The sequence below is a fragment of the Lampris incognitus genome, chromosome 1 (genome assembly GCF_029633865.1).
Source record: "Lampris incognitus isolate fLamInc1 chromosome 1, fLamInc1.hap2, whole genome shotgun sequence".
NCBI lineage: Eukaryota > Metazoa > Chordata > Actinopteri > Lampriformes > Lampridae > Lampris > Lampris incognitus.
In genome coordinates, this window is record NC_079211.1 from 10,086,466 (window position 1) to 10,110,306 (window position 23,841).

Consider the following 23,841-nt stretch of genomic DNA (forward strand, 5'->3'; position numbering starts at 1 on the left):
TTTGCTGGTATTTGTCTCTACCTGTTTAGACATCATATCCACACATCTATATATATAAAGCAAGAGAGTATGTTTGTATGTTCACTTAAAACTCCAGAAATCCTCACTGTAGAACAAAAAGAAAGGTATCTTTAGAATCAGCACTTTCTGAGGATTGCACAGTTCGAAAAATATGTCAAAAACCAAGTAAAATTTTTTGATTTATTTGTAAAATTGAGTTTATTTTGTGGCGCTTTGCAGCGGCGGATTTGCAGCGATTAATACACACATTGGCAAAGAAGCTTGATGAATGGATTAAAAATTATTATGACACTTGATAATTTTCATTAATAAGATTCGTTTATTCGACATTCGTTTATCACATGTATCATATCATATTTCATCATCGCTTATATCGTAAAGATCCGATCGTGTTGGTTGTTTTGGTGAGAACATTTCCCCCAGGCAATGCCGGGTACCTCTGCTAGTTACTAATGAGTGTTTAGCAAAAACGAATATTTTGTGAGAGCACCAGTAGCCATCTCTACAATGTCATCAAGATGTCGATGTCGATGTCGAGGTATTTGGTCAAAAATATCGTGATATTTGATGTTGTCCAAATTCAGTGCAAAAAAAGTCTGCGGACTCACACACACACACACTTGACAATAGCGATAGATTAGATTACCAGAAGGGTTAGATGTGTGTGTGTGTGTGTGTGTGTGTGTGTGTGTGTGTGTGTGTGTGTGTGTGTGTGTGTGTGTGTGTGTGTGTGTGTGTGTGTGAGGAGGATGATTAGGTAAAATTTGCCTGGGGTAAACTGTTTGATTTAGTGTGTACCTGCAACCTGTTATCTCACCTATTTCCCCCTACAAGGGCTAACCATGGCAACACAGACTGAATTGGCACTGTGTGTGTGTGTGTGTGTGTGTGTGTGTTACAGTGTGTGAACTGCATGTCCATACTGACTGTGCAGTGTTCAGCTGTGGGGACTGTCGGAACTGCCACCTGGATGGAACCACGGACCTGGTAGGTGTCGCCTGTCGGACTATAGTAGACTTTAAGATCCTCCCACGCGCTACGTCCCCCTGGCGAAACTCCTCACTGTCAGGTGAAAAGAAGCAGCTGGCGACTCCACATGTATCGGAGGAGGCATGTGGTAGTCTGCAGCCCTCGCCGGATCAGCAGAGGGTGTGTAGCGGCGACCGGGACGGCTCAGAAGGGTGGGGTAATTAGCCAGATACAATTGGGGAGAAAAAGGAGGAACAGAAAAAAAATTATAACCATTGTAAACCTTTAGCTGGTTTGAAGTATGATGTGGTGAAAAGCAACATATAGTTTGTGCGTGTGTGTGTGGGGCCTGTGATGTCCTGGCAGCCTGTCCAGGGTGTCTCCCCGCCTGCCGCCCAATAACAGCTGGGATAGGCTCCAGCATCCCCGCGACCCGGAGAGCAGGATAAGCGGTTTGGATAATGGATGGATGGATCCCACAATAACGGCGTCACAAAGACTCGTCTTTATGCCGGCTTTGTTTTTTTTACACTGAACCAAACAAAGGCGGCATAATGGCGCCCCAGTGTGTGATTTTTACACAGCACGCCGGCGTTCTGGAAGCAGAGGCGTCACGACGTGTAACACAACAGCATCAGCTGTTCCTTTTACACAGACGTCAATTCAGCTTTGTGACTTCCTCCACTGCCGACTTAACACACCTACAACAATGACCCCCTCCCCCCATTCCGTCTTCATACCTCCCCCCCCCTTTTTCTCCCCAATTGTACTTGGCCAATTACCCCACTCTTCCGAGCCGTCCCAGTTGTTCCTCCCCCTCTGCCGATCCGGGGAGGGCTGCAGACTACCACATGCCTCCTCCCATACATGTGGAGTCACCAGCTGCTTCTTTTCGCCTGACAGTGAGGAGTTTCGCCAAGGGGACGTAGCGCGTGGGAGGATCACGCTATTCTCCCCCCCAAACAGGTGCCCCGACTGACCAGAGGAGGCGCTAGTGCGGCGACCAGGTCACATACCCACATCCGGCTTCCCACCCGCAGACAGGGCCAATTGTGTCTGTAGGGATGCCCGAACAAGCCGGAGGTAACACGGGGATTCGAACCGGCGATCCCCGTGTTGGTAGGCAACAGAGTAGGCCGCGCTATCCGGACATCCCCCCCCGGTCTTCGTACTTTTTGCGCAGAACGGCGAGGCAGGGGCGTCCGGATCAACTTGTCATGTGGTGCGAGTTTGCTTTGCGTTAGTGTGGGGCGTTTTGGAAGTGCAGCTCTCAATTAAACAGTGAAGCCATGTTGAGTAAATCTGAAGCCACACAGAAGCAGAAGCAGACCGAAATACACGAAGTGGTTGAGCCAAAAGAGGCCGGAACATTTCAGTTTTCACTTGGGTATTTTGACAGATTGTATTTTTAGAAATGTGTGTGTGTGTGTGTGTGTGTGTGTGTGTGGTTGTGTCTGTATGTCTAGCTGTTCCCATGTGCATGTGTTTGTGTGTTGATTATTGTTGTATTGACTGGTCACGGCTGTTGACTAAATTCAACGGTGTGCAGCTTGGGTTTCTATAGAGCGTTCCGACTACGGCCACATGCTGAGCGGGTGCAGGCCAACACCACAGACGCAGCAGCAAGTGGGTCAGTGGGCTTCTCAGTCAGTGGGCCATGGATCAGAACATCAGAATTCGGTTGAAAGGCTTGCGTTTCCCACACTTCCCAGGTTTACGGGTGATGGGCCACGTCCCGCAGATGTTGGCTTTGAAAAGGAAAAAAGAAGGAAAGCGAGATCAGCGGGAATCCTTGAATTAACCCGCTTTACCAGCAGGGGGTCTGGTGTAACAGGCCAGATATCTGCTGTGTCCACCAGGCACCATCGGGTCAGCGAACACATTTAGGACAACTTGAGGGAAGCACAAGACAAATGGAAACCTGTTTAGTAGATGTTAAAATAGATTCAATCAAGGGGTGTCTGGGTGGCGTGGCTGTCTACATGAGGATCGCCGGTTCGAGTCCCCATGTTACCTCCGGCTTGGTCGGGTGTCCCTACAGACACAATCGGCCATGTCTGCAGATGGGAAGCTGGATGTGGGTGTGTCCTGGTCGCTGCACTAGCGCCTCTTCTGGTCGGTCGGGGTGCCTGTTCGGTCCTCCAATGTGCTACATCCCCCTGGGGAAACTCGTCACTGTCAGGTGAAAAGAAGCGGCAGGCGACTCCACATGTGTCGGAGGAGGCACGTGGTAGTCTGCAGCAGTGACCGGGACGGCTCGGAAGGGTGGGATAATTGGCCCATAATGATAATAAAGCTGTGCTTTATTATCATTATGGGCTAAATATGGGCTGTGGACCTCAACAGTCCCTCTTGTTCAGTCAGTTCCCTCCCTGCCTGATGCAGGGAGGGAAACAGGAAAACCAAAATAAAACAAGCGAGAACTGAATGAACAGGGTTCTGACCTGAGTAAGCCAGCACAGACCAGACCAGTAAAACCAGTTCAACCAAACCAGACCTATTCGCACTGTAAAGGAGTGCTCAGAGGTTTTCCAAAGCTTACTACTGGGGATTACGAGGAGGTCACACATTCCTCCATTCATTTCCACAGTGAAAGTCAAGATGAATCAAATATCTCAAAAAGTTCACCAAATTTTAACAATCGTTCATTTGTCCACCTGCTCGCAAAATTTCGTGAAAATTCAACCATCCAGTTTTGGGATATCTATCCGACACAAGTTAAAACATGACCTCCTCGGCGGAGGTGACAAGAGCAAACCAAACCAGTCTCTCCTTACAGTTTAATGGCATTGTGCTGCAGCAGGAAACAGGAAGTCTAACCCCAGGATCTCTTTCCTGTGTCCCCTAGGATACATTCCATCACCACTGGCGGGAGGGGAACCTGTCGTCGGGGGCTCGGTGCGAAGTGTGTCGGCGCACATGCGGCTCCTCTGACGTCCTGGCGGGGATGAGGTGCGAGTGGTGTGGCGTCACGGTGAGAAACAATCACAACGCTTTCCTGCGGCAGTCATTCAGTTGCATTCAGACGCAAAATATAGGCTCCAGAATACATTGTCAGTGTCAATGGTCCAACTGGGAGAATGGCGAGTCGGCAGGCCGGCGGACCAGTTTCCGTGAGCAGGACGCCAAGTCCCCACCGGCTCAAGGGATCCGTTATGTAGTGTGCCTTGACCTTGGACCCGCCGGTGGGTGCAGTTTCAGAACTGATTGATTGGCTTTCGTGTCTTGCAGACCCATGCCGCCTGTCTGGCCAGCGGGCCTCAGGAATGCTCTCTGGGACGTCTGCGAGATAAGCTCCTCCCCCCGGCCTGCGTTCGCCTCTGTTCCAGGAACTTTAGCAAGATGCACTGTTACCGCATTGCTGAAAACAGCCAGCATGAGATAGGTACGCACACACGCACACTGCATTTCCTAGAATAACCACCATGAGTTGAGCGTAGAGATGCATGCAAAGACACACACGCAAAAACACATCTGATGACAGACGAACAGAAAAATGTACACAGAAACTCACTCACGTGAATCCTGGTGTACACACACACACACAAACACACACACAGATGCATCCAAACCACATCCTCTGTTGGTCTTGACATATGCCGACTGCTAGTGCAGCTGGTTTCCTGTTAGCGGGGCTTTTAGTTGACAAATGGTAACACAACAATGGTAAAACAATAGCTGGATTCCTGCAAACAAAGCTAAATATTTGTGTAAATCGTCATTTAAAAACCTAAAAAATAATTGCACATTCATCTGCTCCGTTCCACTAGTTTGCAGTCATACTTCTTTGCTAATCCTTTACACACAACCCCCCGAAGGTATGGAGCGTTTCTTAAGTTAGCAACTCCACGGAGTATTTTCCTGTCTGTGACAGTGACCTGGTCACTGGGGGAATATTTAATTGTTCATTTGATCCTAGCTGGTAATTATACATTTCCTCTGTCAGATAACTTGGATGAGGTTGATCCATCCTCCCATCCTCCGTGCAAAGAAGGCCAGCCAGCCTCCACCCCAGAGTCAGGTGGGTCCAGCTCTCCTCCATCCCACTCGACACTAATCTATCTCTCTGTCTCTCTCTCTGTCTCTCTCTCTCTCTCGCTCGCTCTCACTTTTGTTCTCACGCTCTATATTTAAATATTTTATGTAGCTATGTCTCTCTCTTGCTCTCGCTCGCTCACTTTATATATATTTAATAGATACGTCTCTCTCTCTCTCCCTCTCTCTCTCTATATATATATATAGAGAGAGAGACGGAGACAGAGAGAGAGAGAGAGAGAGAGATATTTATGTCTCTCTATGCCTCTCTCACTGTTACTCTCTCTCTCTCATACTCCTTTATGTGGACCTTCACTTAACACCTGCACCTTACTGCATGCTGAGCTGGCTTGATGCAAAAGATGACACATAGCTATGTTTGAGTTTAGTTGGACTCATAGTTTTTATAGTACATTCAAATGTACTGCTTCCTTGTACTATGTGTATCGGTATGTACTGTGGTACTATGTTAGTCTGTTAGAGGTACTGTTGTCTGTGTACCATGTGTGTCAGTATATACTGTGGTAGAGCAGTTATTTCAAATTTCTAGGAAAATTGAATTTGGAAAAAATATATAAGAACCTTCAGATAACAATGACAATATTTAGCCAAGAATAACAGTTTTACTTAAAGCCTAATGTTGAATTTTGTGTGTGTGTGTGTGTGTGTGTGTGTGTGTGTGTGTGTGTGTATGCACATACATGTGCTCTTCTGATAAATAGGGAAGCAGCTTCTCAAAGTGTTTGATGGGGATGATGCAGTGAAGCGCGGCCACGTCCGACTGGTATCCATTCCCCGGATAACCAGGAATGAGGAAGTGGTGGTGAGAGACTCTTTTCCCCCAAAACAGAGTTAAATGTGGACTCGCACACTGCCTAGGAAATTGTTTACAGCAAAGCAGTGATCAAATACTACTACTACTGCTATAAATTTAACTCCAACTTCCCTATTACTGATACTCGGACTACTGCTGCTTATATTTATGGTATTGGTACTACTGCTGTAGACTTAACTTATAGTGCTCTATTACTCTATTATTATTATCTTACATAGCATTATTTTCCTGCAATTTATGTTACAACTGAAGCCAGCAGTACTTTTCCATATTCCTAAACATTTACCAGTAAGTATACTGCTATACTGCAATGTACACATATATATATATATATATATATATATATATATATATATATATATATATATATATATATATATATATATATATATATATATATATATATATAAATCCAGTGATTCAAGTACATTCTTTATGAGACAGCACGAGCCTGTTTCATGCCATTGTGGAGGATGTGCAGATCCAGATCAGAAGGTTCAGAGGTTTGCATGTTCGAATCACGTCGGGGTTACCAATGTGGAGGATGTAAGAAAGGAGACGAGACCACTTCTCCTTTTGATCTTATAGCAGTGGTGGGGTCGCTTATTTTCCCTCCACACAAACTTGAAGTCAACAGCTTTTTATGCTCAAAAGCACACCCTCAAGTCTACCCACAATCCCCTCTGGTAACCCCTGAACCCACTGTCTTAAAGGGACTATCTCTTCCACGTGGTGAATTATCTAACCTGCAAGTAGGTCGCTACACCATAAGCAATCATCAGCTGTCAATAATTGACAGCTGATGATTGCTTATGCCAGAAACGGGCTTGTACCGTCTCATAAAGAATTTACTTGACTCGCTGGATTATATATATATATATATATATATATATATATATATATATATATCTTCACACAAAGATGAAGAAAGTAGATTGAATTACCAGAAAAGGTGTGTGTGCGTGCAATATCATTCTCCTGTAGGAGGCAGCCCTTCAAGCCTTCTACCTTCCAGAAGAGCCCCAGGGCTACGAGCTCCAGGAGATGGGCAACCAGCAGTGCCTCCACTGCGACGACATCCTCAACCGCAACGGAGCTCCGGATAACAAGAGCGTCTTCAAGGACTTCACCCCCGAAGCCTGGGTTCTGAGGGCCAAACCCAAAGACTCGGAGGTCCTCAAGGTCTATGCTGGCTGGCCGAAGTGAGTGCCTCTGGGAAATGTAGTTATCCAGGGTTCTGGATGGCTACCAGAAACATTGGTATTTAAACTGAACATTAGTTTGTTATCAAAAGCGTCTGAGTTGGTCCATAGTGATGACCAATCAGTCTACTACTACTACTACTACTACTACTACTACTACTATCGGCTGCTCCCGTTAAGGGTCACCACAGCTGATCATCCATTTCCATCTCTTCCTGTCCTCTGCATCTTCCACTGTCACACCAGCCGCCTGCATGTCCTCCCTCACCACTTCCATAAACCTCCTCTTTGGCTTTCCTCTTTTCCTCTCCCCTGGCAGCTCCATATTCAGCATCCTTCTCTCAATATACCGAGCATCTCTCCTCCACACATGTCCAAACCATCTCAATCTTGCCTCTCTTGCTTTGTTTCCAAACCATCCAACCTGAACTGTTGCTCTAATACATTTGTTCCTAATCCTGTCCTTCTTCGTCACTCCCAGTGAAAATCTTAACATCTCCAACTCTGCCACCTCCAGCTCCGCCTCCTGTCTTTTCGCCAGTGCCACTGTCTCCAAACCATATAACATAGCTGGTCTCACAACTATCTTGTAAACCTTCCCTTTAACTCTTGCTGGTACCCTTCTGTCACAAATCACTCCTGACACTCTTCTTCACCCTGCCTGCACTCTCTTCACCTCATCTGCACTCCCATGTACTTTGAACAGTTGACCCCAAGTACTTTAACTGATATGCCTTCATCACCTCTACTCCTTGCATCCTCACCATTCCGCTATCCTCCCTCTCATTCACGCATAGGTATTCCATCTTGCTCCTACTGACTTGCATTCCTCTTCCCTCCAGTGCATACCCCCACCTCTCCAAGCTCTCCTCAACCTGCTCCCTACTCTCACTACAGATCACAATGTCATCCGCGAACATCATAGTCCACGGAGACTCCTGCCTGATCTCGTCCGTCAACCTGTCCATCACCATTGCAAGCAAGAAAGGGCTCAGAGCTGATCCTTGATGTAATCCCACATCCACCTTGAACCCATCTGTCATTCCAACCGCACATCTCACCACTGTTACACTGCCTCCTCTCTCGGCACCCTGTCATATGCTTTCTGTAAATCCACGAAGACACAATGTAACTCCTGGCCTTCTCTATACTTCTCCATCAACATTCTCAAAGCAAACATCACGTCTGTAGTGCTCTTTTGTGGCACGAAACCATACTGCTGCTCGCTAATCGTCACTTCTCCTCTTAACCTAGCTTCTATTACTCTTTCCCATATCTTCATGCTGTGGCTGATCAACTCTATACCTCTATAGTTGCTACAGCTCTGCACATCGCGCTTATTCTTGAAAATCGGTACCAGTGTACTTCTTCTCCACTCATCAGGCATCCTCTCGCTTTCCAAGATTGTGTTAAACAATCTAATTAAAAACCCCACTGCCATCTCTCCTAAACATCTCCATGCCTCCACAGGTGTGTCATCTGGGACCAACCGCCTTTCCACTCTTCATCCTCTTCATAGCTTCCCTCACTTCCTCCTTGGTAATCCAGTGCACTTCCTGATTCACTATCCCCCCATCAGCCAACCTTCTCTCTCTCTCTTGTTTTCTTCATTCATCAGCCCTTCAAAGTACTCCTTCCACCTTCTCAGCACACTCTCCTCGCTTGTCAGCACATTTCCATCTCTATCCTTGATCACCCTAACCTGCTGCACATCCTTCCCAGCTCGGTCCCTCTGTCTAGCCAATTGGTACAAGTCCTTTTCTCCTTCCTTAGTGTCTAACCTCTCGTACAACTCACCATACGCCTTTTCCTTTGCCTCCACCAGCTCTCTCTTCACTATGCCGCATCTCCTTGTTCTCCTGTCTACTTTCTTCATCTCTCTGACTATCCCACTTCTTCTTTGCCAACCTCTTCCTCTGTATACTTTGCTGTACTTATCTCATTCCACCGCCAGTTCTCCTTGTCTTACTTCCTCTGTCCAGATATCTGGGGTGTCTGAATTGGCAGAGGACCATGGGTGAAAATCCTCTCAGTTCATTGGCTGCTGAATATTCCAGTCGGGCATGGGGGGGTTAAGGTTTATTGAACTTTAATATGCCATGGCAGCAATTGCTGAATTGCAGTGTGCATACAAACAACATGCAAATCAAAGAAATGACGTGACAAATATAAATACATAAATACATCACGTGTCAACGTGGTCAGTTCACACTCAGTCACAGGTCTCACTTTCTCAGTCTGCTGTTAATGTGTGTAGGTCATGGGTCAGAAATATTTAGCAGCTTAACCAGATCATAGCGCAGTCATTCAGAGGCTTAATGGAGTATGGTGTTGGGCTGTTTGGGCAGCAAGTTGTTTATGCAAATGTTGAGTCAATTTTCTTTGTGGATCTTGTACATTTGATCCTTTTTTTGGGGGGGGGGGGGTGGCAACTGGTATTGCCCTGAATTAAGAATGGCTTCAGTGAAGGTTTTGCACAGGAGTTTGAAAGAACGGATTTTTTAAATTTTTTAATTTTATGCCTGTGAGAATGGATTTAACTGTGTATTATGTCTATCCAACACAGTGCCAGCAGATATTAACAACATTTTGGTGTGTCTGGTATTAAGTGCCTCATGAACAGAGGTGTATTTTGATTCTCAATACCTCGTTCATTTGCACTTAATTTACATCTGTTTAACGCTGTTAGAGAAATTCCCCAAAAAAATGTTTTTGTGTTTTTAAGAATAAAGTTTTTCTCTTCTTGAAAAATACAATCATTTTTAGTTACATCCTTCTGCACTTGCGGGCTTACACTAACAAAAATGTCCAATGAACGTCCGGGTGGCATGGCAGTGTATTCCGTTGCCTACCAACAGGGGGATCGCTGGTTTGAATCCCCGTGTTACCTCCGGCTTGGTCGGGATGTCCCTACAGACACAATTGGCCGTGTTTGCAGGTGGGAAGCCGGGTGTGGGTATGTGTCCTGGTCGCCGCACTAGCGCCGCCTCTTGTCGGTCGGGGCGCCTGTTCAGGGGGGACGGGGAACTGGGGGGGAATAGCGTGATCCTCCCACGTGCTACGTCCCCTTGGCGAAACTCCTCACTGTCAGGTGAAAAGACGCGGCTGGCAACTCCACATGTATCGGAGGAGGCATGTGGTAGTCTGCAGCCCTCCCCGGATCGGCAGAGGGGGTGGAGCAGCGACCAGGATGGCTTGGAAGAGTGGGGTAATTGGCTGAATACAGTTGGGGAGAAAAGGGGCGGGGGGATGTCCAGTGAATAAAAGAAATGAAGAATGAGGGAGGCGGCACGGTGGTGCAGTGGTTAGCGCAATCACACAGCAAGAAGGTCCTGGGTTCGAGCCCCGGGGTAGTCCAACCTTGGGGGTCATCCCAGGTCGTCCTCTGTGTGGAGTTTGCATGTTCTCCCCGTGTCTGCGTGGGTTTCCTCTGGGGGCTCCGGTTTCCTCCCACAGTCCAAAGACATGTAGGTCTGGTGAATCGGCCATACTAATTGACCCTAGGTATGAATGTGTGTGTGTGTGTGTGTGTGTGTGTGTGTATGTGTGTCGGCCCTGTGTGACGGCCTGGTGGCCTGTTCAGGGTGTCTCCCCACCTGCCACCAGATGACTGCTGGGATAGGCTCCAGCATCCCCGCGACCCTGAGAGCAGGAGAAGTGGTTCGGATAATGGGATGGATGGAAGAATGAGGGAAAGACGAGTGATCTTCTACCACCAAAGTGAAACTAGCCAATAGCATTTGAATGTCCACATTCTTCTAAAAATGCCCATCATGATTGGCTGTCAGTCAAAACAAACTCCCTCCCCTAACAAAACCCCAACCCGGCCGTTCATTTCACTCGGATGTACGTCAAATCGTGGCAATTTGCAGCGCTCTGAATGCCGTTTCATGGGGCTTTTCAACAAAATGTTCCGTCCTCTGAACGCTGTTGTGTTTTCCATCTTTTTTAAATCCTGTGTTTTAGGAAAGGCGTGGCCTACGTCACTATCTCCATCTTCAAAAACAGCACCGTGGCTTCAGTCCTCAAAGAGGTCCTCGTTCAGCTGGGCAGACAGGTAGCTTTTTTTGTCTCTGTGGCGTCAGTGATAACGCCATCATTCCATCAGTATCGCTCTCTTTGCCTGTCGCTCTGTCAGTCATGCTATGGGGAGCCAGGTTGCTGAATTGTAACTCACTGATGTGCTTTAACAGTCAATGTTTTAGTTTCCTTCCCATCCCACACCTTTTGGAGATAGTGAGTCAAGGATAACCAGAATGGCAAACAATCAAGCATTTTAGACTGCATTGTAAAAAGAATGGAGAGAAGATGGTTGGTAAACCTCCATCCAGGATGACGGGGGGGACAGTTGATTGATTCCCCGTGTTACCTCAGGCTTGGTCGGGCGTCCCTACAGACACAATTAGCCGTGTCTGTGGGTGGGAGGCCGGATGTGGGTATGTATCCTGGTTGCTGCACTAGCGCCTCCTCTGGTTGATCGGGGCACCTGTTTGGGGGGGGTAGCGTTATCCTCCCACGTGATGCGTCCCCCTGGCAAAACTCCTCACTGTCAGGTGAAAAGAAGTGGCTGGTGACTCCGCATGTATCGGAGGAGGTGTGTGGTAGTCTGCAGCCCTCCCCGGATCGGCAGAGGGGGTGGAGCAGCGGGAAAAAAAATAAAATGAGGACATGATGCCTGGTGGACTCTGATATAGAGTATCAACATTTTGAACCTCTGTCTGATGCAGGGAGTGAAACAGGAAAACCAAAAACCTCAAAATAGAAAAAACGAGAACTGAATGAACAGGGTTTGACCTGAACAAACCAGCACAGACCAGACCAGTAAAACAGTTCAGCCAAACCAGACCTGTTCACACTGTAAAGGAGCACTTGGAGGTTTTCCAAGGGTAATTGGAATTAGGGGTAATTGGCTGGACACAATTTGGGAGAAAAGGGGGGAGGGTAGAGAGATGTCAGTAACAACTCTTAACATCTAGGCATGCAAAGGCTCAGCCCACCAACAGCTGGTTTTGGTAGTCTGGGAAAATTATGGTGCCTGCGAGACCACTAGATCCCTAATGGCGCAGCTTTGTGTCTTCTATGGCAGAGGTTTTTAACCCACGGTACTGTTAATTTTGTATTCAGCCTGGTAGTGAATTACATTCATCCTAATGGAATGTGATGTAGTTATAAGCTCATCAGGTGATGTGATTGTTCTGACCTTTGTTGTCTTTTAATTTCAATTTCAGGATGAGGATCCCTCCAACTTCTCCCTGGTGGAGGTCCACATGGGCAGCAAGCAAGGTCAGGAACTGTTTCGCATAAACATTATAGGGGGGGGAAACACCCCCACACACACACTGATTAAAATTAGTTGATAAGTAACTGCTGTACTAGCCATTCTAACAGCTGACCAGCCATAATTTGGTGGTCCTGCTCTCTTCTAAACAACCAGCTAGCTGGTACAGTAGTGATAGTGAGTGGTCAGTTAGTCTCCCCTTGCGGTCACTCAGATGATGTCATCATTTGGATCATCACTTAGAGTCTTAACAACTGGTTTTTAGATCTCTGGTTTTTCATTGGGCTTTTACAGATGTGTTCTTGTGTTTGGGGTCATGACCTTTTGTCAAACTGATGAGTGTGTCTGTCTTGCAGTCCAGAGGGAGATGCTGACATCCGAGGAGCTTCTGCTGGAGAAACTCCAGGAGATCAGGAAGGTACTGAAAAACATCTTGTGTGTACCCACACACACACACACACACATGAAACGAAGCACAAAGACACGTGGGTAGGCACACCACACACACATAAAACCATCAATGCATACACACACATGGGTAAACACACATGTACACACGCACAAGGACACATGTACGTAAAGACACGCACACACACTTTAAAAACAAATGCCTTCTCAGTCACACCGCATTAAACTTTTGTAGTTTTACAGCTTTTATTTCTGTTGCCTCTCATTTTCATTTTTTACTATTTTTGTTGTATGGGCCTTTAGTTGAATATTTCATAATTTCGATGCATTTTTTTTCTCTCTCTGTGGTCTATGTTTATTCAAGTCTAAGAAGTTTTCCAAATTATTTCACACAATAACTTATTATTCTGGCGGCATGGTGGTTAGCATGGTTGCCTCACAGCAAGAAGGTCCTGGGCTCGAGCCCCAGGGTTGTCCAATCTTGGGGGTCGTCCCGGGTCGTCCTCTGTGTGGAGTTTGCATGTTCTCCCCGTGTCTGCGTGGGTTTCCTCCGGGTGCTCCGGTTTCCTCCCACAGTCCAAAGACATGTAGGTCAGGTGAATCGGCCGTACTAAATTGTCCCTAGGTGTGTGTGTGTGTGTGTGTGTGGGCCCTGTGATGGTCTGGCGGCCTGTCCAAGGTGTCTCCCCGCCTGCCGCCCAATGACTGCTGGGATAGGCTCCAGCGTCCCTGAGTGAGGATAAGCGGATTGGATAATGAATAAATGAACTTATTATTCTCAGTAGTTGTTAAGCCTTGGAAATCAATTATTTCAAGTTTGAGTAAAGGATAGCTCCACGGTTTTGTCTCTTTCCTGCTTCCTCTACCTGGATAACAGTACAGTGGTTGGTTCTTCTTGTGTTTCTCTTTTAGATTTCCTTGCGGCAGATGAACCAGACCAGGTTTTATTCAATTGAGAACAGGAACCGTGTGATCCAAGTCAGTCTGCTGATTGGGGGACTGCCCCTCCTCCTGACGAAGGAAGAGTATACTCAGCTGGTCCAGGAACACCTGACCATTAAAAGTGAGTCTGGAGATGTTAATTCATTGGAAGTGGAGTCCAACAGGGTTAGTACATGGGCTCAGTTACATTTTATTACATGGTAGTCTAAGCACTAAGTAAAAGGTTAATTCCAAACTTCTTATAAACTGCCTTTCGTTGGACTGTAAAAAATCACAACAGAAAGTAATTCTTACCCTTTCCCTGAAATCTACTGGATGTTCTCGTTTTATCAACCATTTCAAAAAGTACATATTTCAGAAAGAATACACTTTTCTTTCCGACATGAGTAAAAACTAGAGTGCAGGAATTTTACATATAAATGAGTGGCCATGACATTCAAGTCCTTGCCACAAGAGTTCACATAATGCTGATTACACCCATCACCACCAGGTAAATCTGTATTTCGCAGTATACCGGAGTTTTAAATCTGTTGTCTGGTGCAAGATTCCCACATTGGAGAACCGGTACTGATGTGAACTTCCGTGTGACGAAAGCATTCGCATGCCTCTGACTGGCATGCATTCAGGGCTTGGAAGCACTGGCAGAAAAACCTGAGAAGTATCCGAGACGAGTTCATGATGCTCCAGAGAAAAGAGAAACTCAGCATTTGGAGGAAGGATTAAAGTAATAAAAAAAAAACTGTCCAATGGTAAGGGCAAACACGGATAACCATTGGTGTAGCTTTTCCTCGTCGGAGAGCGCTGAAGAGAAGTAATTACACTCACTGCCAGAAGGGGGAGGCAAAACTCCCCCACTGCAGGTTTAATATTATTGTTGTTGAAAAAGAAAATAAAAAAAATAGTCGACTCCTTGCATGACTAAGTCTCCAGGGTCTCATTTATAAAACAGTGCGTAGGATCCTTACTAAACGTGTACGTGTGCACAAAAGCCGAAAATGGCGTGTGCCAAAAAAAAAATCGGACTTAAATGTGTGCGAGAGTTTGTCATGTTTGTTTTTACAGATCACAAATGTTGCGTGGGAAGTGGCTACGCCTCTTTCAGGCGCCATTTTGTGAGTACGCAACGGTTATATAAATGAGACCCCAGGTCGTTTTTCGCTCTCCCTTTTTGAGGTCAGCTCTCAGTATTACTGGATTTCCAACTAGTTCATCTAATTCTCTCTCTCTCTCTCTCTCTCTCTCTCTCTCTCTCTCTCTCTCTCTCTCTCTCTCTCTCTCTCTCTCTCTCTCTCTCTCTCTCCCCCCCTCCCAACAGGTCACCTGGTTACCATCACACACATATACGGCAGCCAAGGTGGGTTGGTTGTTCTGGAAACGGTTCTCCTCTCTGTGTGTCCCCTCTTGTTTTTAAGGCCCTTCAGCCAAATACCTCATCCAGGAACAAACTGACAAAGTACGACTGTCCCCGTTCCCAAGATGACCGACGTCACAAATTAACATGTCAAAGGGTCAAAGTGCCCGGACAACAGGGATCTGTTATTGTGCCTGTATTAATAGAAATCCCTTTGGACACAACAACATCAGTCATACACTTTCGGAGCAGAGATACACAACACTTAAAGCACTCCATCTTCACGTAAGTTATCAAACCGCAAACAAGCAAGTGGCTATAATTATTCAAATTTTCTACCCCCCACCACCACCCTGGATGTCCTAATTCTTCCTCATCTAAATTCAGAGCACACCCAGCTACCCTGCGCTGACCCTCACCAACCCATCCCATCCCCTGTTTTGCCAGTTTTACCAATGTGATGTTTAAAATATAACAGGACCAGTGAGGGTTGGTCTGTATCCACCAAAAAAGCTGGTAAACTTGGTTAGTTAGTTAGTTAGTTAGTTAGTTAGTTAGTTAGTTAGTTAGTTTAGTTAGTTAGTTGATTACTATCCACAAGACATTTACCCCCCTGCCTGCGATGGTCTTGTTACTGTGTGTCAGTATACTTATACACACATGGACTCAGCCCTTAACCCTAACCACCAGTATTCATATTCATCCTCTGTGTGTATACACACACACACACACACACACACACACACTTATCTCAGTGTAAGGGAAAACTATTCTTTACTTACTTTTAACCTGTTCTATTGTCAAGAGAGCGGGTTGCATTTTCACGGTTACGTTGCATTTTCATCGATGAAATGTGGAATATAATAAGTTATAATAAGTGTGATTGATTCACTGATAGTCCAGCCTCTGTCTGTGTGTGTGTGTGTGTGTGTGTGTGTGTGTGTGTGTGTTGTCCAGGTGCCGTGGCGCTGCAGATCTCGTGTTTCTCTGAAGCGGAGAGGATCTACATGTTGGCCAAAGACACAACCGTTAGCAGCAAGCCTCTCACCTCCCTGGTCATTCCAGATATCATGGTAACCACGGAAACCGTGCTCACTTCCTATTACTGTACCAGTCACACTCTGATATACCATACTGTACTGTACCACACCTCATAATACCGCCCTATACCACGTCTGATCGAATACCACATGATGGGACTTTACCTTTAATACACCACGCCACATCAAACCTGTCCCTGTCTCCCATTATTGACACAGCAAGTGAAGTGAAGGTGTGCAATGGGGTCAAAGGTGAGCACACAAAAGAGTGCTTCTGTTGCCTGTAACGTGTGCTTCAGAGCCCCTGAGGTCAGCTGGAAAACAGTGAGTGGATTTTCAGTCGGCACCGGAGGTGTTTTATTTTGGCACCTTGGTGACTCGCTGAACATCAGAAATACAAAAGCAGGGTCCGCGGTGGCGTAGCGGTCTAAGCGTCGGCTTGGTGTCGATGCAGTTGCCCACTGGGGACTGGGGTTCGCGCCCCGGTCTCGTCAGATCCGACTATGGCCGGACTCGATGAAGCAGCAATCATTGGCAACGCTGTCTTCGGGAGGGGGGCGGAGTCGGCTTGTGTTCGTCACGTGAATGCGTCTCTGTGTGTGTCGGAAAAACAGTGATTCGGCTTGGATTCGCCTTGTCACGAAAGTGGGGAGGCGCTTTCCTTCGAGACTGCCGGCCGGAGAGATGCAGTTGGCGAACGCATGCAATACGAGGGTGGGTGTTTGAATTAAAAATAGGGATCAATTGGCCACTAAATTGGGAGAAAAAAGGGGAAAATCAGAAATAAATAAAAAAAAAAAAAAAGAAATACAAAAGCAACAAAATGGGACAGAATTTTGCAGTTGAGAATAAAAAAACCCCGGGCTTATAAGCAAAAAAGACAAAAAAGAAGTACATGGTGAGTTAGACCGAATACATAAGACCCCCCGCCCCCAAATGTATTCTTAAAATGATTTAAGGATGCATAGGTATCAGCTGAATGGGAACCGATGCTGTAGTAAAGCCTAATCAACAGTGAAAAAAGCAAGGGCGTTCCGGGTGGCGTGGCGGTCTATTCCGTTGCCTACCAACACGGGGATCTCCGGTTCGAATCCCCGTGTTACCTTCGGCTTAGTTGGGCATCCCTACAGACACAATTGGCCGTGTCTGCGGGTGGGAAGCCGGATGTGGGTGTGTTTCCTGGTCGCTGCACTACCGCCTCCTCTTGTCAGTTGGGGCGCCTGTTCGGGGGGGGAGAGGGGGAAATAGCGTGATCCTCCCACGCGCTACGTCCCCCTGGTGAAACTCCTCACTGTCAGGTGAAAAGAAGCGGCTGGTGACCCCACATGTATCGAAGGAGGCATGTGGTAGTCTGCAGCCCTCCCCGGATCGGCAGAGGGGGTGGAGCAGCGACTGGACGGCTCAGAAGAGTGGGGTAATTGGCCAGGCAGATCGTCTGGTAAGTGGAGGGTTGCTGGTTTGGTTCAATCCTTGGTTCCCCCTGGCAAAAATGTCAAGACGTCCCTGAGTATGACACCTAACCCCTAACTGCCCCTGGTGAGCTGGTCGTCACCTTGCATGGGTGACACCGCCATCGGTGTGCGTGGGTGAATGTTAGGCGTTCATTGTTCATTAATGCACGTTAATTGGCTGTTGTTACTAAAACGCCCTATATAAAATACTGTCCGGTTTTACCTGTGTCTGAACCTGTCGCGCAACTGCAAGCACACGGTGCACATTAAACAAAGTGCATCTTAAAATCTGTATTCCCGGTGTGTGTGTTTGTCGAGAGAAGCTGGTTCTGTACAGGGAAACCTGAGGGGAGCGCGTGTCTCTGCGGGGGTGCGAGTGTCAACTTGTATTTCCGGCTGTGATAATTACCGCTCATCTCTCCCCCAGCACAACAAGATAGAGCGACACGTTGTCCCCCTGCTGGTGTTCATCAACCCCAAGAGCGGCGGGCTGAAGGGCAGAGAGCTGCTCTACAGCTTCCGGAAGCTTCTCAACCCCCACCAAGTGTTTGACATATCCAACGGCGGACCGCTGGCTGGGTGAGAGGAAGCGCCTGCTTCGACCTGAACGGCTGTTAGCTGTGTGTTGGTGTCGGAGGCTTATTTTAATGTTACTTGAAATCGTAGAGCGTATTTCAAACAGGTACATATCCATCCCGGAAGACATTACTGTCCGACTGTAGTTACTGTCTGACCTGTTCAGAGTGAAGAAAAACCACGTATCTACTGTCCTAACTGAAGTATTGTTGGCACTGAAAATGCCATGTCAACACTGAGACACAATTTAACATATTCGAGAGGAAAAAAAATGTCCCCAAAAGCAAGCAAAATAACCTTCCACTGCAGTGAAATAGTTTAGCTAGGTTAGATTTCTGGAAACAAGAAAAATATTCTTAACTCATGATAGATAATGTTACATAGTAGTAATAATGTTGTAATATGTAATAATGTTACATAGTTGTTGATAAGAGAATGATTCTTGAGACTTGATGAGGTCTGTGTGGTTTTAAGACTTTCACACTTGTTCGGAGACACTAAGAAATTCCAACACCAGTGATGACCTTTGACCTTTTGAGGCATCCGGGTGGCATGGCGGTCTATTCTGTTTCCTACCAGCACAGGGATCGCCGGTTAGAATCCCCGTTGTTACCTCCGGCTTGGTCGGAGGGCCGTACAGACACAATTGGCCGTGTCTGCGGGTGGGAAGCTGGCTGTGGGTATGTGTCCTGGTTGCAGCACGAGCGCCTCCTCTGGTCAGTTGAGGCGCCTGTTTGGGGGGGGGGGACTGGAGGGGAATAGCGTGATCCTCCCACGCGCTATGTCCCCCTGGTGAAACTCCTCGCTGTCAGGTGAAAAGAAGCGGCTGGCGACTCCACGTGTATGCGAGGAGGCATGCGATAGTCTGCAGCCCTCCCCGGATCGGCAGAGGGGGTGGAGCCACGGCTGGGACGGCTCGGAAGAGTGGGGTAATTGGCCAAAGTAAATCGGGGAGAAATGGGGGGCGCGGGAGTAATGACCTTTGACCTTTCAACCATTAAAGTTAGTTTCTTGGTGGCATTAGTAAAGTAGTGCAGCTGTGACAGGACAACCGTACACCCGACTGGCGTTGAAGGGCTTTAAATGTCTTCTGATGAGCATCTGTGTGTGATGAGAAGTCTGGTAGTGGCTCCTGTGTATGTAGAGCTTTTGCACAGCGCTATGCTAACACTTTAATGTGTTATTACTGGCAACACCAAAGCACAAGGTTATCGGGAGCTATGAGCTAGCTAGCTTAGAATCTTTTAAATCAGTGTTACGGTGGTTGGCGCCGGACACAGGGCATACTGCTACCAACCTTCACCCAGCGCCCATATGTGATGGTCAGACGGCAGATTTGTCATTTTATTCCATTAAACTTCTCCAAAACACAAAGATTTCAGTTGTGGTCAAATTGTCAAAGTGGGGGGACTCAAATGTGGCCCCCATCAGAAATTACGTTTAAAAATGAGGAGAAAATAGGGGAAAAAAAACCTCCCTGTATACAGGAGGTATTTTTTTGTCAGATGGTATGTTGGTGTGTCAGATGGACTAGTTTTCTCCTACCCAGGTTCCACATGTTCCGGGATATTCCTTGCTTCCGGGTGTTGGTGTGTGGCGGTGATGGGACAGTAGGGTGGGTGCTGAGCGTCCTGGAGGCCATCAGGCACAAGCTGGCCTGTCCTGAACCTCCCATCGCTATCGTCCCGCTGGGAACAGGTGAGAGACTCAGAGATTCATATTCCATCTTCATTGTTCAAGTCTGTCCTGTCATAAGGTTTTAGTGGTGGTCCTTCAGAGCACGGCACTGAAATGGTTTGGGTCAGGCATTCCCTTCCCAGTGTCACTTGTGGGGGTGAGGGTTGGTGTGGCACTAGCACTGCGGGGTTCATTCAGTCATGAAAAAAACCTGGAAAAATCAGGCATTTTGAAAATAGAATTTCCGGGGGCATCCAGGTAGCGTAGTGGTCTATTCCGTTGCCTACCAACACGGGGATCACCAGTTCGAATCCCCGTGTTACCGCCAGCTTGGTCGGGCACACATGTTCACTGGCAGCACTATAAAATAGTTTCTTCTGGGAAATGAAGGTTAGCGTTATGGAGAAATAATGGAAAAGTCAATGAAAACTATTGGTGGAAATCGGTATGACTCTGTTTCCCTGTCAGAGGTGATGACTTAACTGTCTCTTATGTATTAAGCTTTCTATTGCAGTGTTAATTTCATTTCCCTCTTCTTGTCTCAGGTAATGATCTGGCTCGTATCCTGCGTTGGGGTTCTGGTTATAGCGGTGAAGACCCCCACCACATCCTGTCGTCCCTTAACGAGGCGGAGGAGGTCCAAATGGACCGCTGGACCATCCTGCTGGATGCTCAGGATGTCTCCGAGGCCGGCTCGGAAAACGGAAAGGACAGCGGCTTCCTGGAGCCGCCGAAGGTGAGGCGGAATTCATGGGAGGAACGTTTGTGTCACGGTGAGGTCACATGAGTTCATCCACGCTGCTGCCCAGCATTACTGAATATTTTTCTACAACCACTTTTTTCATGGTAAAATGAGCCGATAATTAAGTACAAATTCATCTTTGTTTGTGATCTGGATTTAGAGAGACAAAAAACAGGCAGGCAAAATGGAACTTTATATATATATATATATATATATATACACACACACACACACACACACACACACACACACACACACACACTTTTTCCCCGCAATTGTATCTGGCCAATTACCCCACTCTTCTGAGCCGTCCCGGTTGCTGCTCCACTGCCTCTGCCAATCCGGGGAGGGCTGCAGGCTACCACATGCCTACCACATTCACTTTTTACTAATATAACTGTGTATGGACTTGGTTTCCAATTGCCTGTTTATTATTTTTATCTTTCAGTTTTGTGTATAAATGTTAAGGAAAGCCAGTTTAGGTCCATCGTTTATCTCAACACTTCACTTAGCAAGCTCAGATTCAATTCAATTTATTGTCATTAAAAACAGTGTGCAGGCACATGTTAAAAATGAAACAAGGGCTGTGGCTTCACCAAACAGTGCAAGACAGACATACACAAACACAGTATAAGATATACACAGATGAAGACCATAAGTGAAAAATAAGTTAAATCAACAGACATTCAGTGGGTAGCCAGGTTCAGGTGAGCAACAGCTTGGGGAAAGAAGCTGTTTTTGAGCCTGGTAGTGCGGGCTCTGAGGCTCCTGTAGCGCCTCCCAGAGCGCAGGGGGGAGAACAGTCCATGGTTGGGGTGGGTGGGATCTCTGCTGATGCTGAGACCCCTTCCAAGGCAGTGTTTGTGATAAATATCATTTATGGTTGGGAGCTGACTACCGGTGATATGCTGGGCCGCCTTGAGGACCCGCCGCAGAGCTTTCTGGTCTACTGAGGTGCAGTTGCCGTACCACACTGAGATGCAGCTGGTCAGGATGCTCTCTATGGTGCAGTGGTAGAAGTTGGTGAGAATTTTGTGGGATAGACAGGTGCTCCTCAGGAAATGCAGGCGTTGTTGGGCCTTTTTCACAAGGGCCTGGGTGTTTGATGTCCAGGAGAAGTCCTCGTTGATGTGGACTCCAAGGAATTTAAAGCTGGAGACACGTTCCACTTCCCCCCCATTGATGTGTATGGGGGAGTGGCTGCAGCTTATAGACCTCCTGAAGTCCACATTCGGCTCCTTCGTCTTCTGCACATTGAGAACCAGATTGTTGGTTGTGCACCATGATGTGAGGTGCTGAATCTCGTCCCTGTAGGCCAATGACTGTGGTGTCATCCGCAAACTTAACTATTAGATTTGAAGAATGAGTTGGCAGGCAGTCGTGGGTAAAAAATGATTCTCACCATCGTTCAGACACGAGCCTCAACAAGGGCTTATTGTTAGCACTCTGTTAAACTGATGTGGCAGGCGTGATGCAACTAGTCATTGTCTCTCTCTCTCTCTCTCTCTCTCTCTCTCTCTCTTTCTCTCTCTCTCTCACTCTCTCTCAGATTGTTCAGATGAACAACTACTTTGGGCTGGGCATTGATGCTGAGCTCAGCCTTGACTTTCACCAGGCAAGGGAAGATGAGCCGGGTAAATTCACCAGCAGGTATAAACCTCGATTCTGTACAGACATAGATATAATGATACTGACTGACAGAAAAGAGACGTCAGTACATAGATAGTGTATGTTTCAAGGTTTGTGTTGTGTGTCGTTAGTAGGTTTAACTCGTGTGTGTGTGTGTGTGTGTGTGTGTGTGTGTGTGTGTGTGTGTGTGTGTGTGTGTGTGTGTGTGTGTGTGTGTGTGTGTGTGTGTGTGTGTGTGTTCTGAGAAGGTTTCATAACAAAGGGGTGTATTTAAAGGTGGGTCTACAGAAGATCAGTCACACCAGGAGCCTCCACAAAGATCTTCGACTGCAGGTGGACAAACAGGACATAGAGCTGCCTAACATAGAGGGACTCATATTCCTCAACATACCTAGGTAACTCCACACACACACAACACACACACACAGAGCTGTCAAACATAGAACTCCTGTGTATTCACCTGAAATTGAAGCATCATTATGAGCCTATGTTTCCTGGTATTGTCATTTGATCTGTGTTTGGATATGTTATCTGAATAACACTGTAGTTAGATTCACAGTAGGTGCAAACGGGATGTAGCAAAATCTACTACTACTACTAATTTCAGCTGCTCCCATTAGGGGTCGCCACAGAGGATCATCCGTTTCCATCTCTTCCTGTCCTCTGCATCTTCCTCTGTCACACCAGCCACCTGCATGTCCTCCCTCACCACATCCATAAAACTCCTCTTTGGCCTTCCTCTTTTCCTCTTCCCTGCCAGCTCCATCTTCAGCATCCTTCTCCCAATATACCCAGCATCTCTCCTCCACACATGTCCAAACCATCTCAATCTTGTCTCTCTTGCTTTGTCTCCAAACCGTCCGACCTGAGCTGTCCCTCTAATATAATCGTTCCTAATCCTGTCCTTCTTCATCACTCCCAATGAAAATCTTATCATCTTCAACTCTGCCACCTCCAGCTCCACCTCCTGTCTTTTCATCAGTGCCACTGTGTCCAGACCATACAACAGCTGATCTCACTACCATCTTGTAAACCTTCCCTTTAACTCATGCTGGTACCCTTCTGTCGCAAATCACTCCTGACACTCTTCTCCACCCACTCCACCCTGCCTGCACTCTCTTCGTCACCGTTCTTCCACACTCCCCATTACTTTGGACCGTTGACCCCAAGTATTTAAACTCATATACCTTCGCCACCTCTACTCCTTGCATCCTCACCATTCCCCTGTCTTTCTTCTCATTCACACATTATGTATTCCATCTTGCTCCTACTGACTTTCATTCCTCTTCTCTCCAGTGCATACCTCCACCTCTCCAGGCTCTCCTCAACCTGCACCCTACTCTCGCTACAGATCACAATGTCATCCGCAAACATCATAGTCCACGGAGACTCCTGCCTGATCTCGTCTGTCAACCCGTCCATCACCATTACAATCAAGAAACAGCTCAGAGCTGATCCTTGATGTAATCTCACCTCCACCGTGAACCCATCTGTCATTCCTACCGCACACCTCACCCCTGTCACACTTCCCTCATACATATCCTGCACCACTCCTACATACTTCTCTGCCGCTCCTGACTTCCTCATACAACACCACACCTCTCTCCCACTCATCCTTACTCAGCTTATCCTTATATATACTAATCCTTATACTAATCCTTCCTCAGGGTGTAGCAAAATAACTT

At 46.9% G+C, this 23,841-nt stretch overlaps 1 protein-coding gene across 1 annotated transcript in view; it reads left to right on the forward strand.

Moving 5' to 3' along the window:
* The window catches only part of LOC130115187 (diacylglycerol kinase theta), a 36,552-nt gene that overhangs the window by 6,080 nt on the left and 6,631 nt on the right, over positions 1-23,841 (forward strand). The window contains exons 4-20 of the mRNA XM_056282809.1: positions 923-1,008; positions 3,839-3,964; positions 4,222-4,375; positions 4,937-5,011; positions 5,748-5,848; positions 6,845-7,062; positions 11,029-11,119; positions 12,291-12,345; positions 12,697-12,758; positions 13,661-13,811; positions 15,006-15,044; positions 15,999-16,114; positions 17,960-18,111; positions 19,658-19,806; positions 20,331-20,521; positions 22,077-22,177; positions 22,405-22,551. Of these exons, the coding sequence (XP_056138784.1) occupies positions 923-1,008; positions 3,839-3,964; positions 4,222-4,375; positions 4,937-5,011; positions 5,748-5,848; positions 6,845-7,062; positions 11,029-11,119; positions 12,291-12,345; positions 12,697-12,758; positions 13,661-13,811; positions 15,006-15,044; positions 15,999-16,114; positions 17,960-18,111; positions 19,658-19,806; positions 20,331-20,521; positions 22,077-22,177; positions 22,405-22,551 (2,014 nt within the window). The remainder of the gene's footprint in view (positions 1-922; positions 1,009-3,838; positions 3,965-4,221; positions 4,376-4,936; positions 5,012-5,747; positions 5,849-6,844; positions 7,063-11,028; positions 11,120-12,290; positions 12,346-12,696; positions 12,759-13,660; positions 13,812-15,005; positions 15,045-15,998; positions 16,115-17,959; positions 18,112-19,657; positions 19,807-20,330; positions 20,522-22,076; positions 22,178-22,404; positions 22,552-23,841) is intronic.